At 31.9% G+C, this 18,869-nt stretch overlaps 2 protein-coding genes across 2 annotated transcripts; one reads left to right on the forward strand and one right to left on the reverse strand.

Annotated features, from left to right (window-relative positions):
- Positions 1-4,498: 4,498 nt before the first annotated feature.
- LOC134691259 (uncharacterized) lies at positions 4,499-7,226 on the reverse strand. The gene has a single exon (XM_063551667.1). The coding sequence runs from the start codon at positions 7,073-7,075 to the stop codon at positions 4,751-4,753; it is 2,325 nt and encodes a 774-aa protein (XP_063407737.1). The 5' UTR covers positions 7,076-7,226; the 3' UTR covers positions 4,499-4,750.
- Positions 7,227-10,513: 3,287 nt separating this feature from the next.
- Positions 10,514-15,626, forward strand: LOC134691260 (neuromedin-U receptor 2-like). Its single transcript, XM_063551668.1, has 2 exons — positions 10,514-10,627; positions 11,614-15,626. Exon 2 carries the CDS (start codon positions 11,642-11,644, stop codon positions 12,668-12,670), a length of 1,029 nt encoding a protein of 342 aa, XP_063407738.1. The 5' UTR covers positions 10,514-10,627; positions 11,614-11,641; the 3' UTR covers positions 12,671-15,626.
- The last annotated feature ends 3,243 nt before the right edge of the window (positions 15,627-18,869 follow it).

Genomic DNA, 18,869 nt, shown 5'->3' on the forward strand with positions numbered 1-18,869 from the left:
TCGTAATTTTCACGCGTATTTCGATATTTCAGTTCACTAATATGCGTTGCGGAACATGTAGACTATTTACATTTTGTTCCTCTCGTAATTATCTTTCGATTGAGATATAAGGTTAATCTATAAATAGGGGCTAAAGGGTCGCAGCAGTCCATTCCATTATTCAAAATATCCCAAATTGGCTAACATGTTTAACCCCGTCGAATTATTTATGTATGTGTCTGTCCTAATTCAGGATTCTGTTATTTAGTGGTTGTCGTTTGTCTATTTGTTACATATTTGTTTTTCGTTCATTTTTAAAAATAAATAATGCCGTTAGTTGTCTTGTTTAAATTGATTTACATGGTCTTATTGGGGCCTTTTATAGCTGACTATGCAGTATGGGCTTTGCTCATTGTTGTAGGCTTTACGGTGAGCTATAGTTGTTGATGTCTGTGTCATTTTGGTCTTTTGTGGATGTTTGTCTCATTGACAATAATACCACATCTTCTTTTTTATATTTCCTCATTTTTATGCATATGGTGGCATTTATGTCGTCCGTAAACCCTCTTATGGTCATTGCGAATCAAAATATAGCTATAGTGTCACGGTCAAATTTTTTTATAATTTTTTCACTATTCACCGCTTCAATTTGAATAATGAAACATAAACTATTTCATTATTGATTATTCATTTTTCAATATTGAATAGTGAATAATGAACTATTTCATCATTCATTATTGAATAATGAATAATGAACTATGAATAATGGACGTACTTCAGCCCGGTCTCAATTGGCAGTATGACGCTATGAGACATCTTAATTTTTGAAATCGAAGGCACAATTAACAAAGCAATCGTTAGTTTCAAATACTTTAAAATAGATTTTTAAGGATAATGTACCCCTGTGTTGATCCAATGCTAAACATAACAAAAATCTCTGTACAAAGGTTTGTGAATTTTCTGCAAAAATAGTGATTTTCTTTTTTTTATTTTCACCAAATTCTCTTTTTCTACTAAATACAATAATGAACTATAGATAATAATGCTTTGCAAGAAGTTTCCCCTTGATATATGTACAAAACTGTATCTCTATTATTCATTGTCTGTGCTGTTTTGATACTATTGCAGTTTGCACATTTCGTAATTGACAGGCCACAGAAGGGGTCATAAACCATACACGAAAAGATAGAATATTGATCGAAGTACTTAATTTGCATCTCTGAACCCCTACCCCGGCTTGTTTTTAGGAGGGTGTCTAAAAATGGTCGATTACAGACAGCCGAGTACGCATTTTAATTTCCAGGCGTGTTTACGCTGATTGATAAAGTCCTGAAAACGGATAGATGGAAACAAAAATGTTTGATATATCTGGCTTTAGATTCAGTTTTTTAAAATATAAATCAAGGCTACATTTTAATATAATAATACTAAGAATTCACAATATAAAAAAATGCAGAAAAAAAATGGATGAAGTGAAATATCTTAGTAAGGAGTCATTACTACAGAGATGGTGTGTTTGACACACAAAACTTAAAAGCTTAGTGATATTACCAATATTAAAATAAAAGTGTATTTTAGTTGGGTATTTTTCGCATTTGCTCATTTTCAGTTTTTATGAAGGCACATTTGATTTTTATTCATAAAAATATTTAAATATAGAAAATAGGACACATTGTTCACTTCCTCCCCCGTAGTTCCTTGTCAAAAACATTTATTTGATTTGGAATTTTGAAATGAAAAAAGCTAAGAAATCTTAGTTTTGTTAGTGTTCTCTAGGTTATCTCGTCTTCATTCTCTGACATATTCTAGTCTGTCCGTTTATAAAATAGTGATTTTGTTAGTGTTCTATCGAACTTTCGAAAAAAATCCTGATAACCGTTCAGACAAAAAAAATATGTTGAAAAAATCTTACAGATATAGCAAGTGATTCTTAATAGCTATAAGATACATTTTTTTTTAAAATACAACTTATAAATCTTACGGGAAATTATTCCAAGCTTAAAACTTTCACTGTAACCTCGCTCTAACTTATCCACCCCCCCCCCCCCCCCCAAAAAAAAAAACCCCAAACAAACCCGCAATACTATTGTCATTCTTTTAGTCAGCACTCAATTGTTCACAAACAAATGTGTTTTAAGCTGCTAAAGACATATGATTCAAACGCTCAGAAAGTCCTTTGTTCTATATTTTTGCTCTCCATTTTTATGCAAAACCTTTTAGATTTTTATTTTATTGGTTATTGTTGAAGGTCGTACGATAACGTATGGTTGTTAACACATACTTCCTTTGGTTTCTCATGGAAATTTGTCTATTGACAACAAATATACATGCACCACATCATCTATTTTATATAAGTATTGTATAAATTGCAACGTATTTTTGGTGATCTTGCAAAATGACTTATCCCGAAAATCGTAAACTTATTTTCTTATCTTAAAAGGGGGGCAAGAACGGTTCCATTAACAGGCCAAAAAATAAAATTACAATTGATTTAAAAAAAATAATAATAAAAAAATAGGGGTATTTTTTCTCTCATAAAAACAGTTAACAGATTCACAACAATGTCAATTTCAAGAAAGCAGACAACAGTTAATTAGTCAATAACAGCACAGCACCAATGATCTTGAATATCTGCCACTTTTAACTGAAATATAAAGGCACAGAACCAGGACATAGGAGCACAGAACCAGGACCGTTTTTCTTATCACCAGCACATCGTCAGGACAATTCCGTTTAACGAACTTGCACGACTTTTGCAATATATTATTGTTGTAATATACTTTGCATGGTACTTATGACGCATCAGAGAAAAATTAAGCAACAAAACAGTCGTTTTATTACCGTTCTGATACAATGTAAACAAACCCACCAGCACAGAATCAGGACCCACCATCACCTGACAGGACCAAATCACCAGCACATAACGTTCTCTTGCAGGACAACCATACCCACCGTGAATAAACCTTTTGGACAAATGTAGAGTTTATAAGATAAAAATATTCCCTGTGGAACACCTCTCCCCCTTTTGTACTCTCTATGTTCAACCCTCGAATTGAGCTTTCCAATCTAATTAAAAATTAAAACCTTAACTTCTAACCAATCTGTTCATGTACCGGACCGGCAACTTTCTTTATTTAATACGAAAATCTACAGTGCCGTTATACACATGCATGTTGTTTGCTTGGGGTATACGCCCAGAAAAGAAAGAAATAGCCCAACTCCGAGATACTATATTCCTGCATCACGTGATTTTAACACGTGGAGCTTACATTAGAATAAATACTGAATATGGAAAGTGAAACTACAATTCAAAACATAAAGTCCGAAGGCACAAAAGAGAAAAAAGAAGGTTTTTTGGCAAAGGGTGCCGGGATAATTCTCTGTGTGTTCAAAATATAAATGAAATATTTGCCACTGTCCCTTTTCTGTTATATGAATTCTAACCCTGAGTTTTCTATCTGTTACTCTGAAAACATGGATGAATTATATTGACTTTCCATGGTTAAACTTGTAGAATAAGTATTTATGTGAGAGAAAAGAAAAACAGCTTTTGTTGAAAAAGACTCAATAATTGGTAATTAATTCTCAATTATGCACGTAACTCCCACATATATTCGATTATTTGTACCTTAATGACGTGTGCGTATAATATATGGGAACATTATGTCGCCAGATTTTACAGGACTGCTCGAGATGACTTTTTTACGTATTAATATATCAAATGTAATACCAGTACCCAGATATAACCTGCAACCGGTCTATTATTTTGTAAGCTATGATTCTGTATAACTAGGTGGTTCTGATGCGGTTTATCTCGCTTTCAATGGAAGCGTTATACATGCATACATCTACCTTTAATATACAGTGTTGAAATCAAATATACACGGCTGATGTACGGAAACTACATACTGATACCAAATAAGATATGTTGCAGTAACTATGTAAGACAAACGAGATGAAGAATCCAATAAGATGGGAGGTTTTAAAAAATTGTATCCTTATGTCATGATGATTGAATGGCGTTCTGCATAAACACCTGTCTATATATTAGGTCTTTAAGTTGACCTCAGATGTATGCTGATTATTTGTGTTGTGTAGCTGTCTTAAAAAATGTGATCGTTACTAAATATATTTTATTTTTTAAACAAGATATACAAGTAAATGGCAATGTCAATTGATCCTAATATATATATACAATGCAATTGTTTTTAGTTAATATGATTTGTTTTACCAAAACAAGGAAATAATAAAGTTAGTTTAGACAATTGACAATGCTTTGAGGATATACAATATGTATAATATGATAGACTATTTCCGAAAAAACACTTATATCAATTGAAAGCTAATTTCCTCTGAACTTGTTTCACACCTAGGTCATTATCAAAAAGTCTATTTATATCTATTTACACCCACAACATCACAACTCTATTTATATTTTAGTTTGTAGCACTATGACACATTCACATGATGTATGCTTATAAAGTGCATATGTTTACATCATAATTGATGGATTGATTGATTGATTATCTTTATTTCCTCCATATAGGCTGATATGAACATTTTACTAAAGAGGAAGTTTTCGGTTGAATAATTTGACTTTAGTACAACATTTATTATTGAAATTGAATAATTTATAATCTAAATATGAATTAAAATTATCATTAAGTATCATATAGTTAGAATATGAATTTTGGACATAATAAGACCTTATTTTCTCGTTTTGACGAAAACTGGTGTATGTAAGAGACCATGGCATGAATTATTCAACAAATTATGCCTTGGAATTCTGCTCTGAATTAATGAGCTTTGTTCTTTCGTCCGGTTCTTTTGAATTAAAATTGCCTAACTCGACCGAAGTATTTTCGTCACTGTCCCGTATTTGTAGTTTTTGTTTACAATAATCTTCAACTAACTTAAGGATGGCTATGTTTTCTTGAATGTCTTCGTAGTTTTTATCCTTTAATAACAACATTCGCCAGAGTTTCGGTAACAAACATATAAACAGAGCTGTTATAACTTGCGTAAGTGGATTCAGGTCGGTTAACCTGTGTAAAGTGACAATTACATGGGCAGCTAAGTAGAACATGAAAGTTATAAATGCAAGTTTCAAAAGAGAGAAAAAAATCTCAACACGTACTGGTTTATGGCGGGAAACAACGTACGTAAAAAGCTCACGCGAGATCATGTAATAGTCATCCTCTTCTTTTGCTATGCCTACTTCCGGAAATTTGTTTTTGTTCTTAACGACAACGCAACTTTTGATGGTATATTTGAATAATTTGGAATAAGTTAACCGTATTTTGTGAATTGATTCAGTAATATAAATGACAATTGTCATAGCAAATACGAAATAAGCATAAGTGCTGCCTGGGTACGCAATGAAACCGGTAAACGTGAAAATCATAATCCTTGTTAGAAAAAGTAGACTATCCACAAAAACAACTGTCAAAATATATAGATTGAAGACAAGTATCGCAAGTGTTAATGTCGTAATAGAGTATTGTACAACCCTCCCGGAAGTTCCTAGATGAGAAACCGATCTCTTGATTCCAATATAGTACGACATTATAGTGATCTTGAAAAACAAAATAATTGGTAAGCTGTAGTAAATCAGAGATAAAACCAACTCCGTGGCACATATCAAAACGAAATACGGAATGCCAAAACCTATTTTCACCGCATTTGTCGCTTTTCCTTTTGTTATATTGTTCATTACTCCGGTAAATCGTTTCACTTGTATTTGTATCGCAAGACTCCAGAACGACGGGTTAATCAACATATAGATGTGAGCTCTCATTAAATTATACATCTTTGGATATCCCGACTGTCTTTCAAGATGATAAACTGATCCTAGTTTACCTTTCGTTTTTATGTCTAATGTTAAAGGAGACATCGATAGTCCTAAGTTATTCGGAATTCCTCTGTTGATGAATGTTTCAAGATCACGTGGTATGCAGACGAGCATCATGGTTGTAAATAAGTAGATACCGAGTCCTACATATGGCCCACCAATAGTTGGAATGAAATTTGTCTTGCTACGTTTGTAGCCAGCTACCATTGAACGGAAATCTAAAGGAATATCGTGTTTGGCCAATTCAACAGTATAGTGATGATCAAAGAAATAGTGAATTCCTACTTGAACAATAACAACAATAATAGTCATCATCACAATAACTACACGGCGTAGTATTATTCTACAATATCGAAATTTGTTATTTTGTGGAGTAATGCTTTGGCTCACAATTGAGAATAGTGACAATGGGTTACAAATCAGCCATTTGTTGGACCCTTTGTTCATGGTGTCATCAATCTGTATGTGTCCTCCTGTATTGGAACTTGCAACTTTCTTGAACACTTTTACTAAAAATAGAGGAGAAAACGCAAACAATAGTAGTCCTAAAACAAACGGAAACCCCCACCATGCTCCGTCGTAGTGTAAATTTTCCCCATTACAAACAATACTCGTCTCGTTAGCCGTGCAGCATCTGTAACTTGTAGCTTCCACTGGACAGGATATATGTTTACACAAAAAATATATAAATGGGTGTATAAATACTTTAGAGTTGTAACACACGGATCCATAAAGAAAATCTCTTGGAGCACCTTTTATGGTAGTGCTTTTGTTAGCCATTTCTAATACTGCAGTGGCTATTCGCTGAGTAGTTTCTTTTCCTCCAATAATAACAGGACAATTTCCATAGACGTTCACTTTAATATTCATTGAATAGGAATACAGGTCAAGCAATCCAAATGACCATATTCCATATTCTTTCGGCCATTTTAAAAACTCATATGCACCTTCTGGTGCCGGATATGTCCATGTCCAGATATGAGGCTCAATAGCACATTTGGTCTTGAAGACTTCTGTGGGTTCAAAACGTAGATTGAAACGAAACAATTCCCAATGAAAGTCTCTGCTTTTCAAATTAAAAAGAAACTGGGTAACACTGATGGGATCTATCTCCATAGAACAATTATCGAGTACTCCATTTTGAAAAGGATATTCTTTTCCCCAGTCTTCGCAGCGAAATTTCAATTTAGTCATATTTTTAGCATCAGCAATGGTAAGTACACTTAAAACCACTAGGAACATCATTTTTTGTTGCTGCTTGTAATGATTAATTCGATTATCATCTACTTCAGTTTTGACGGCACTGAGGAAACAATTTAGTGACACATATGTTCTAGTTTGTGTTGATAATAATATCCTGACATTTTCATTAACTAATATGGCCGTGCTATTGACGTAATAGTTCCTTTCTGAAACTCAAAGTAAGTACAAGTCACATTTATTTACTATTTAAGGAAATAATAAATAAGTTGTTTACAATTATTGTTTTCGTTTCCGGTGTGTTATATTTCTATCTATATAAAGCTATGTGTTGATTATTCCCTTTTAACAAATTGTCCGTTTGTACTAAGCATTGGTATACAAGCAAAGTTTTATATGATATCAATTTTTTGCGCATACACGAAGAAAACTAAGGATTATTAGGGATTTTAAAAATCATAACATGGGAAATCCTTGGTTTCTCGTTCTTTTAAAAATCAACTTTTCACGGTAGAAAAAGTAAACAAAGAATTTCAGAAAAAATCACGATACATAGACGTAATTTATAAACTGTCAGTTATGTCAAAAAGAATTCAGTCAGATAATAATCCAGGATTCCGAAGAGAAGGAGGACAAACTGGTAAAAATTAAGGAGGAGAACATTTAAAATAATATATGCATTAATCATATATGTAGCTCAATATGACGCACGCTTAAATCCGCCTCTAGTAGTTTGCTACATTATAAAATAGTATTGCCAATTTTTTTAAGTCGCAATAACAAAGTTTATAAATATAAGAAGATGAGGCATAAGTGCCCATGAGACAACTCTCCATCCAAGTCACAATTTATAAAAGTAAACCATTATAGGTCAACATGGAGCCTTGGCTCACACCGAACAGCAAGATATAAATGGCCCCAAAAATAACTAGTGTAAAACCATTCAAACGGGAAAACCACATCAATAAACGACAACTACTGAACATCGGATTCCTGGTATGAGAAATGACTTAACAATAACAGTGCTGAATCTTTAAGTTAGGGTTTTGTCAAGTGCGGTTAAAATTTTGTACCGTAAGTTTAAACACACTTAAGATATAGAAAATGCGACAATGTGCTATATGATTGCCAATGAGACAAAACTGCACCAGAGATCAAATGACATAGAAGTAAACGGCCTACAACAAAAAATAAACAAAACTCTTTTTTTTCTATAATATTCATTTCAACACATGTACCGGTTTTAACAGTGAATTCTTGATGAAATAGTCAGAATATTAATGGCTATATGGTTTCATGAGAGATGAAAGTGGGCACTATTTAGTATATACATATAGTTGAGGAAACATAACATAGATATAAAATTATTCAAATGCAACATATATAACGTCGCAAATTTTCATGGCATCAATTCTCATTTGATGCTTTGAAAATGAACACGCTAGTGCAGACGACGTATGGCAGATTTTAAAATGCATGATTTGACGCTGTTTTCTGTAAATTTCATTCTAATATGACGTCCTTATTACGCTTTGTAAACAAAGCCGTGTTCTAATGAGCACAAAAATATGTTTGACACAAGTCATGCGCACGAACTTACTGTGTATATTAACGTTATTTTCATCGTTATCCTTTAAAATATATACATTAAAGCAGCTAACATACACTTTTATTATATATTTTTGATAAAACAACATATATTTACCCTGATCATAGTTTTTAAACAAATATGAAATGTAATGCACAGACTCCTCGGGGAGGAAACGGGAAAAGCCATTTTTTCAGTATTTTAGTACGCCTCGACCTATAAAAGTACTGTATTTGTCCTATTAGAATCGAAATAATTCCTTCATGTCATGCTCTATGCTCATTTTAACATGGGTAGGCATTACATTTGACCACATTCTACACCTCGCTAACGCTCAGTGTAAAATATCGACAAATATAATGCCTACCTATGTTAAAATGGGCATAGAGAATGACCTGAATGAACTATTTCTGAATTAAAATGGAGATAACAAAAGCGTAGCCAGTAAATATAATTTGCGACCATTAAATCGCTAATTGAAATAAAATCTTAAAATACAATACAGTTATCTCATGAACAGTGATGATGAATATTTGGTTCGTTCTGTGTAGGATGTATAAATTTTAAGCCCATCAGAATTCCTTTTATTTCCAGTGGCCGCAAGTATTTGTTTATATTTTAGATATCATCCCGACCCCTTCTTCATTTCATGTTAATGTCATATGATCACTTTCAATTTCTTGTATCTGAATCATTTTAAACTGCTGGAGTAATTAAATTAAAATTTGGGTCCTCGATGCTCTTCAACTTCATGCTTTCTCACTTTTATTATTCGAGCGACCTTATTTGTCTTTGAAAGACAAAACGCGTCAAGCATATACACGTTTGATCCTGGTATCTATGATGAGTTTACTTCAAATGTCTTCATTCTTCGTTGTAAAGATTCCCCCTACTGATAAGGATATATATTGGTTTGCCGCAGGTTCAATTATTTAGATAGTGAGCCGTTTAAATTTCTTTATGACATCGTTTAAGTTTCGATAATACGCGTAAAATTAAAACTTATTCCAATTATGAATTAAATTAGCCAAAAATAGTCATCACCTCCCCAATCACTTAAATCTATTGATACAGAAACTGTATTTCAGAGATCAACCAAACCCTAATGAACTTAAAATGGTCAGCAGCTTCTGTTCTGCTCCATAAGTTACATACGATATCCGTTTGAGAGTCACCTTATATATATGTATATAAAACACATTATGAATATACATAACATGTAATATGCGTGTTATAAAGTAAGCTTTAATCGACATGTTTTCGTCTATTTCGTAAAAATGTGTTTATTTGAAGAAAAAAAATCCGTAAACTTGAAAACAAACAATACTAGCATTATCATACAGGTTAAAAAATGATTAGTAAAATATTGTTCAACCTTAATATGAAATAAAAAAAAGACTTATCAAAATCAAATTGGGCGAGTTCGCTATCTATTTATATTATATGTTTTTGTGTATGTTTATATCGGATTATTTAATCTCGACAGTCTTCGGAAGGTTTACAAAATAGTTAATTGGAATAGAAGGCGTATACACTTTTAAAATACAAACGAAATACAAATACATACTATCTATTTAATGCATTAATGATTCTTTATTCTAGACTTTTTTAATTTTGGTATATGTTTCAATATGTTATAAGCCGTGTTTGAGTGTAAGCGAAGAACATGAAATTTACAAATAATGCTTCTTTAATTATTTGATTTGACCTCTCATCATTAATTTACATTTTTATTGCGAGATTGCGCAGTTTGAAAAAATTGAGATAAACGAAACAAAAATCTCACTTTGGCGGATTTAATGAATTTTACATCCTGAGGCTAATTAATAAAAATCACGACTACAAGAGATATATAAATTTATTTCAAACATATTGTTGAGGTTTCCTGAATTACATTCACATTTGTCTGAAAACAAAAATTAATTTCCTGTTGAATCATATTGCGTGTTAATTTTTTTCAATTATAAATCATTCATTGATTTCATTATATACACTGGTCAAGGAGTGAGGTATGTAATGTATTATATATCAAAACTATTGTGATTTATATAAAAAGGTTTGTTCATGGAAAAAAAAACGCAATTTGTACAAAACATTACTGAAGCTTATCTGTAAAATGATAACAGCACTGTATATATTCAAATTTGGAAACAAAACAAGTAAGAAAAACGTTTCGAATCAATTTCTTTTCATGTCAACTAGACTTATTATTTTGGTTTGTATTTGATCAATTTGCTATATATATATATATATGTATCGTATCTAAAGGTTGATTGTCTACGAAATATTAAAATGATTTTGTTTTTGTTCAATCACTAATATAAATGAAATAAATAGGACACTTTAGATGTTTAGGAGTCAGTTTACTTCAATTTAGTCACAATAAATTGATACAAAAATATCGCTGATGCATTATTTACTTGCAAGTGAATAATTTGATCTCATTTAATCCTTAATAATGTTACCTTCAATTTAACGCCTTAGCTTGAGATGGCTTACGCATGTATTTGTCTATTTAAAGAAATTGTCGACATTGACAGTGAAACAAGGATTACCCGTTTGGCTGACTGATTCGTTCAAATGATGAACATACTTTTAACCTCTAAATAAAGTATACCTGAAAAAAAGCTAATTGCACGTGTTTGTTTAATATCGGTCAACACAGGTAACATAATGCCCTTTTAAACATCTATTTAAAAGAAATGAAGACATTAGCAATGCTCTTCAACGGTGTCCTTATTTGGCCTTATTAATATTTTAATATGAGCGTCACTGATGAGTCTTATGTAGGCGAAACGCGCGTCTGGCGTACTAAATTGTAATCCTGATACCTTTGATAACTATTAGCTATTTATAACTATTAGCATAACTGGACCCCTTTAAACGTTTGTTTGTGTGGAGAAATTTATATATAGCACTATGTCACATGTTTTTAAAATTAAATGAAGTTGACGAATTTCTATTTTAATACAAGCCTTCACTGTCTTTTTTTCAGATAATTAATATCTTACTTTGACTAAGATATGGCAAACGGAACCTGTCACGCATGGATTCAAAAATATATAATTGGAAAAAATATTACGCTAGATTTTCTAAATGAACTACATGTAAAGAGGAATATTGGCGGGATTACTATGTTGACCATATTTTCTGTAATTGGTGTTATTGGCAATGCGCATGTTTTATACGTATACTTCCGGTACTTCAAATATTCAAACTATAGGATATACGTTTTATTTCTCGGCATACTTGATGTTATCAACTGTGGTTTTGCTGCCCCTTTAGTGGTATTTTACTTATTTTATCCTCTAAACTATCCATCGCATTCATTCTGTAAAATTTTCAGGACGATTATTTATTTTATGGCAATAGCAAGCACGTTGTTGTTAGTGTCCATAGCAATTGAAAGATTCCGAAAAATCCGATATCCGCTAAAGGAAAGGTTATCTGCAACTGCTGTGAAAGGACTCTGTATTGGAAGTTTAGTAGGTGCTGCTGTTTTATCCTGGCCTGCGCCAATAATATGGGGATTGGGAACAGTTGAAACTGGGATTCCAGGCTTTCAAGGAAAACGATGCTTCACCGAAGACAGATTTCAGAACTACAATACAAATTATCAAGGAATTTATAACGCATGTTTGATTTTGTTTTATTTCATTGTCTCGGCTACTTTGATGGTTATGTATATTTATATCGGAATAAAGATACATACACAATATGAGCGCGATAGCTCACGACGTGAAAGCTTACAGAGCGGAACATTTAATTGTAAAGAATCAATCAAATCAAACAAAAACAATACCCGGAAGTCGACAATCACATTGTGCGTAGTCACTTTCACATATGTACTGAGCGCACTGCCCCATCATATGTTATCATTTTTTATTTTTCTTATTCCAGATTTTGACTGTTCATTAAGTTTGATAGGTTCAATGCTATATTATACGTTTGTATGGTCTTACTTTTTCAATAGCGTTGTTAATCCGTTCATTTACGGAATTCGAGACCGGAAGTTTAGGTTGGCAGTGAAAAACATTTATAAACGGACATGATGGTAATTATATTCATTTGGAATGAACGAAGATTAAGCTTGAAAATTAAAAGAAACATAATGAGAAAAGACACACGTTATAATTTTAGTAGCTTCTTTGAGATTGTACAGCTTTAGGAAGATGGTTGCTCTAATATTGTTCGCTAGAAACAATATTTCATAAATGATTATAACAGGAATGAAGCAAAGAAGAATTAAATGTATATACAGGATGGTTCTGAAATGTGATGAATTTACAAATAGCTTTTTCATCAATGAAATACATTTAGATTTGTAAAGCTAACATTGTCAAGTGTTTATACTTATATTTTTTTTGTAATTTTATTTAGAGATTTTATTAACATATTACTAACTGTTTAGAGTGCCAATATGTCCTCTTCGTTTTAAATCTTTATTTTTTCTTTTTTCTTTCTTTTTTATATGGTTGATAACTACATGACTCTCTATTAACTCATTTTTAGTAAACATTTTCAGACAGGAGCATAAAGCTGAAATTGTTTATCTGAACCCTTTTGTGGTTAAGCAATACATTCAAAATTTGAAGAAAAAAAACATTCTACTTGACAGCTATTTTCTAGGTTTTAAACATACTTCTCCTTTTAACAAGCTTAGACGATGTTAGAATATTTACTGAATGATGAATACACTCCATGTAATACAATAACACGAGTTACAAATGGAGATTGGTCTGTACATAGGTACTCTGTTAGAAGACATATTACTGCCTATGATGATCTTCAGGAAATATGGACGATGGGTATCATTTTTAATTTCCTTGTGCATTATTTCACTATGATTGCCATTGCTTATGGAATTCGTTGCGACTGTCATAAAAGTGAGAGGTTTAGCGCTATAAAACCAGATTCAATCCACCATTTTCTACATTTACAAATGCCTGTACCAAGTCGGTTGTTGTCCTTCGTTTGATGTTTTTGATTTGATTAGAGTTTTAAATTTTCCTCGGAGTTCAGTATTTTTGTGATTTTACTTTTTTGCTAACGTTGAATAGCTCTATATTTTTCATGTCGGGGCCTTTTATTTTCGGTTATTTGGTATATGATTTTCTAGTTGTTGAACGCCGTTTGGTTGTCTATAATTGCTTACTTCTTTTGAACTACGATGAATAGTCGTCTTATCGATTATCCTACTACATCTCCATCTTCTTATATTGAATTGTTCCATATTTAAAATGTTTTTACGACCAACTTTTCGTAAAGACGTCAGACAATCATAGAAAACCATGACTTGACTGTGCAACACCCAAAATTTAGGTACGGACATATTTTAGTTCCATGAAAGTGCATATTTGTGTAACATTAATGCTTTGATTTGTTTTGTTTTACATTTTAATGTATTGTATTGTATTATAGTTTCGATATTTGGATAGAAGAAGAATATTATAACATAAATGCAAAGTCGGAATATATATAACTCTGGTCTTGAGATTTTTTTTATATATATCAATGTTAACAAAGTAAGAAAATATTAATCATACTTGTTGTGTGTTGTATAAATATCTGTTGCTCCTAATTGAATGCACAATTTATGAATATTTCCTAAACTAAATTTGATATTTTTATGTCTATATTTAATTTCTAATTCCGGAATAGATAGGCAATTTGTATATCATTTTCATTGTTTTCTAAACTGTTACACTCGTACTGAAGTTTTAACACCTTTAGCAATGTAAAAGAAACAAAGTCACTAAGTATGCTAATTCAAACTTACAAAATACATTGAGCATTAAAATAAAAAGATATAAAATGACACAGAAATTAACAACTAAAAGTCACCGTAGGCCTTGAACTATAAGCGATGCCAATACCGCATAGTCAGCTATAAAAGGCCCCAACACTGCTTAAATGAGATGAAACTGATTATGAGTGCTATGTTCATTAAAACTATTAAAATCCCACTCAGATAAGTAAAAGAGTCTATTTAGATGATTTAAAATTGATAGAGGTTTATATGATTATTGTATATTTTGTGTACAAGTCATGATTTTATACAAATTATAGTCAAACAATTTGTCTAAAAGTGCAATAATTTATAGTATGGATTTTGTTATAAAAAAAAGGTATTGATAGTCTATAGAATGCGGTATTACATTTCACCAGATTCAGTAAGTACCCATAATATATTGTTTAGGGTGATCATACTGAGGAATTGGATATTACCCCCTTCAGTAAGATGGTCTTTGCGATTTCGTGTAATATATTTGGCTTGGGACTGTTGGACAGACAAGCGCACCTTTCCTTGTTGTGTGTTCCTGGCACGTTTGATTGATGGTTCAATTTCACTGAGGAAAATTTCTATATTGATATTAGAATTCTGACTGAGGCCAATTTCTATTTTACTATCAGATTTGTATCTGATGCCAAATTTTCTTTCATTCAGAATTGTAACTGAGGCCAATGTTCTATCAGAATTTTCAATTAGGAAAATTTCTTGTTACTATCAGAATTAACTGGCAGACATTTATCACTTATATTTCCTGTCTGGATATTTGTGTATTTTGTAAATAAGGTTTGTATCAAAGCATCATTATAACAAAATCCATACTAAAAATTATTGTACAAATTATAAGTGAAGTTTAGTGAAATTTTGTACGAAATTGAAATTATACAAGCACTTTTCAAGTCAAAATACGAATTATGATATGTAAAAAATGATAACTGCGCCTTTTACAAGTTGAATTTGATTTCTCGACAAATGTCATGTAAAAATTCGTACAGCTGTTCCAATGCAGTACCAGAATTGTCACTGAGGCAAATTTCAATAATACTGTCAGATTTGTAACAGACAACTGTTTATTATTCTATCAAATTTCTAGTATACTATTAGAATTAACTGGAATGCATGTATGAATTGTATTTTCCTATTTGTATCTGGGTATTTTTGTATTGTGTAAATACGGTTTATTGTGTGGTCATTGAATAAAAATGTGTATCTATGCTTTTTCATAACAAAATCCATGCTGTGATTTATTATAAAAATTATAAGTGAAATAATTTGAAATTTGTCAATTTATACAAGCAATTTTCAAGTCAAAATACAAACTATAATTTGATCAAATGATAACTTGTACACAAATCATATGTAAGTTTCTCCTTATCATATAGAAAGATCTCTATTTTCTTTTCCCTTTTCTCTGCATGTTTTAGGCATTATTTTGTTTTATCTCAACAATACCAAAAAGTAAAATCACAAAAATTCTAAACTCCAAGGAAAATTCTATAACAGAGAGTCCTTTATCTATTGGCAAAATCAAAAAATCAAACACATCTAATGAATGGATAACAACTGTCATGTTCTTGACTTGGTACAGAACTTTTGTTATGTAGACCAAGACCCTTATTTACCGTCAAAAGGAATTAAGGTTGTATAAAATCAAGAGAACTGTAGTTTTCCGATGAACAAATTTCATCAACTAAGCAAGAAAAAGAAATAAAAAGGTGAATTGCATCAACTTTTAACTGGACGAGTCGACAGGGTAATCATCTGCTACTAGGTATCCGACATCCACAATGTGAATCCATATCAATTTAGTATGTCTCAATCGGGAATTGGTCAAACTCAGTTTATTTAAAGGGTACTTTAAGATACCACACTTCGAAAACGTGTCACGAATGACTTGATAAGTAATACTATGTAGATATAATAAGATACAATAAGTACCAATGAGACAACTCTACATCAAAGTCACGATTTGTAAAAGAAAACACTTATAGGTCTAAGTACAGTCGTCAACACGAACCCTTGGCTCACACCAAGCAGCAAGCTGTAAAGGGCCCCCGAAATGACCCATGTGAAATCATTCAAACAGGAAAAAACAACAGTCTTATCTATATAAAAAACGAGAAACACTTATTAACCATACAACAAACGACAACAATTGACATAATTATATGATTACAGGAGGTTATATAGAAAATCAGGAAAAAGATATCAAAAAGTACTATAATAGTCTAAATAATGAAATATATTACCTCGGCTAATAAAAAAAACAAAATGACAAAAAAAGTCCACAAATAACAACAATGCATGACAGAATACTGCATTGAGTAACACGAATCCAGTTATTATCGGCAGTTAACTTGGATGCTCGGAAGTTTTAGTATCTACTAAGTGTGAATGCTCATGCCAAGTCAAAGTAAAATTCTGTGATGAGTCGCATTTCGTATGATTCAGTAGAGAAGAAAGATTGGTTAGATCGTAGCAAATTGAAAGCATAAAGAAAATAAGGGATAAACTAAGGTTGTGACAAAAGTACAATCATGAATGATATGAATTATTCACTGGAAATTTATTTTACATTAGAGTTGTCTTTCTTTGGTAGATAGTATAAAAAAATGTTGAAAACAAAGTTTTTTTTGTTTAAAATTTGGACAGAAGAAAGTAGACTTTCTATCTCATGTAAACGAGAAATAAGCTGTCGACGCTATGGCTGAATAAAGAAGACAAACATATCAACAACAGTACACAAAACACAATTTAGAAAACTAACGAATGAGCAACACGAACGTCACCTGAAACACCTTGGCGATTTCAGGTGCCTCGGAAGGTTAAAATTCCCTACACGTTGCTCCCATCATGTTGTTCATATAAGTATAAATCAGGTGATAAGTGTTATTCAGTACGCTATAAACTAATTTGGAAAACTGTAACCGCTAATTTTTATATAGCGCCTCTACGTTATGACCGCGTCTGGTCTGTATTATTTCTTGTTTTTTTCGACTTGTATACAAACAATGCAAATGAACTTAGATTAGTGATTTAAGAAGTCCTGTAAAGTCGATGCGTATGATTTTGAAAATGACAGATTTGTCACGCGCTGTTTTGAATTGTATTTGAGAAACTTGCTTTTACTGAGTTTTATGTTTAAGGGAGAAATTCCATTATTTGTATTATCAACGTTATGCTACATGGCTTGCATTATACTTGGATCTTGTAAATACAGCAGTGTTTAATCCGCTGCTATTCACTGTCAACACAAGTGTGAAACAACAAACCAAATTTTGCGAAATATTCATAAAAATAAAATTCAAATAAATAGAAATGATCATAGGAAGAACCAAACAAATTAAGACAAAATTTATATTAAGAAAGAACATATCCCAAATTGTATGACGAAACCCAGGAATATGAACATCACATCGTTAATATGTGGTCTTCGTAAACTGTCAAGTATATAAGCCTGCTGTAGATATTGGATTATAAATATGTAAATGCAAGATGAGTTGCAGTCAAGCTAACAAAAACACAATCCCGCTGCAAATACTTGCACCTGTCCTAAGTCAGGAATCTGATGTACAGTAGTTGTCGTTTGTTTATGTAATATATACGTGTTTCTCGTTTCTCGGTTTTTTTTTATATAAATTAGACCGTTAGTTTTCCCGTTTGAATGGTTTTACACTGGTAAAGCTTGTTGTTCGGTGTGAGCCAAGGCTCCATGTTGACCTATAATGGTTTACTTTTATAAATTGTGACTTGGATGGAGAGTTGTCTCATTGGCACTTATGCCTCATCTTCTTATATCTATAAACTTTGTTATTGCGACTTAACAAATTTGGCAATACTATTTTATAATGTAGCAAACTACTAGAGGCGGATTTAAGCGTGCGTCATATTGAGCTATATATATGATTAATGCATATATTATTTTAAATGTTCTCCTCCTTAATTTTTACCAGTTTGTCCTCCTTCTCTTCGGAATCCTGGATTATTATCTGACTGAATTCTTTTGACATAACTGACATTTTATAAATTACGTCTATGTATCGTGATTTTTTCTGAAATTCTTTGTTTACTATTTCTACCGTGAAAAGTTGATTTTTAAAAGAACGAGAAACCAAGGATTTCCCATGTTATGATTTTTAAAATCCCTAATAATCCTTAGCTTTCTTCGTGTAAGCCAAGGTTCCGTGCTGAAGCCGTACATTAACCTTTAATGGTTTACTTTTTTTTTTAAATTGTTATTCGAATGGAGAGTTGTCTCATTGGGACTCACACCAAAATCTTCCTATATCCATTATGAAAAGCTAGCGTGTGTCACCCATTTGTGTAGAAAGCATTCAACGACTCATCGTTGGTTGCTTTTTTACGTAACGTCCGGTGGCATTAAGAACATAAATATTTGATTAAATAAGCAGGTTTTGTAAGAGTTACGGACTGAACCAATGACGTTGAATCTTATTCAA

Source organism: Mytilus trossulus, chromosome 11, assembly GCF_036588685.1.
Source record: "Mytilus trossulus isolate FHL-02 chromosome 11, PNRI_Mtr1.1.1.hap1, whole genome shotgun sequence".
NCBI lineage: Eukaryota > Metazoa > Mollusca > Bivalvia > Mytilida > Mytilidae > Mytilus > Mytilus trossulus.

Coding starts and splice junctions, on each gene's coding strand:
- LOC134691260 (XM_063551668.1), top strand. CDS start 11,642: ATGGCAAACGGAACCTGTCACGCATGGATTCAAAAATATATAATTGGA.
- LOC134691259 (XM_063551667.1), bottom strand. CDS start 7,075: ATGATGTTCCTAGTGGTTTTAAGTGTACTTACCATTGCTGATGCTAAA.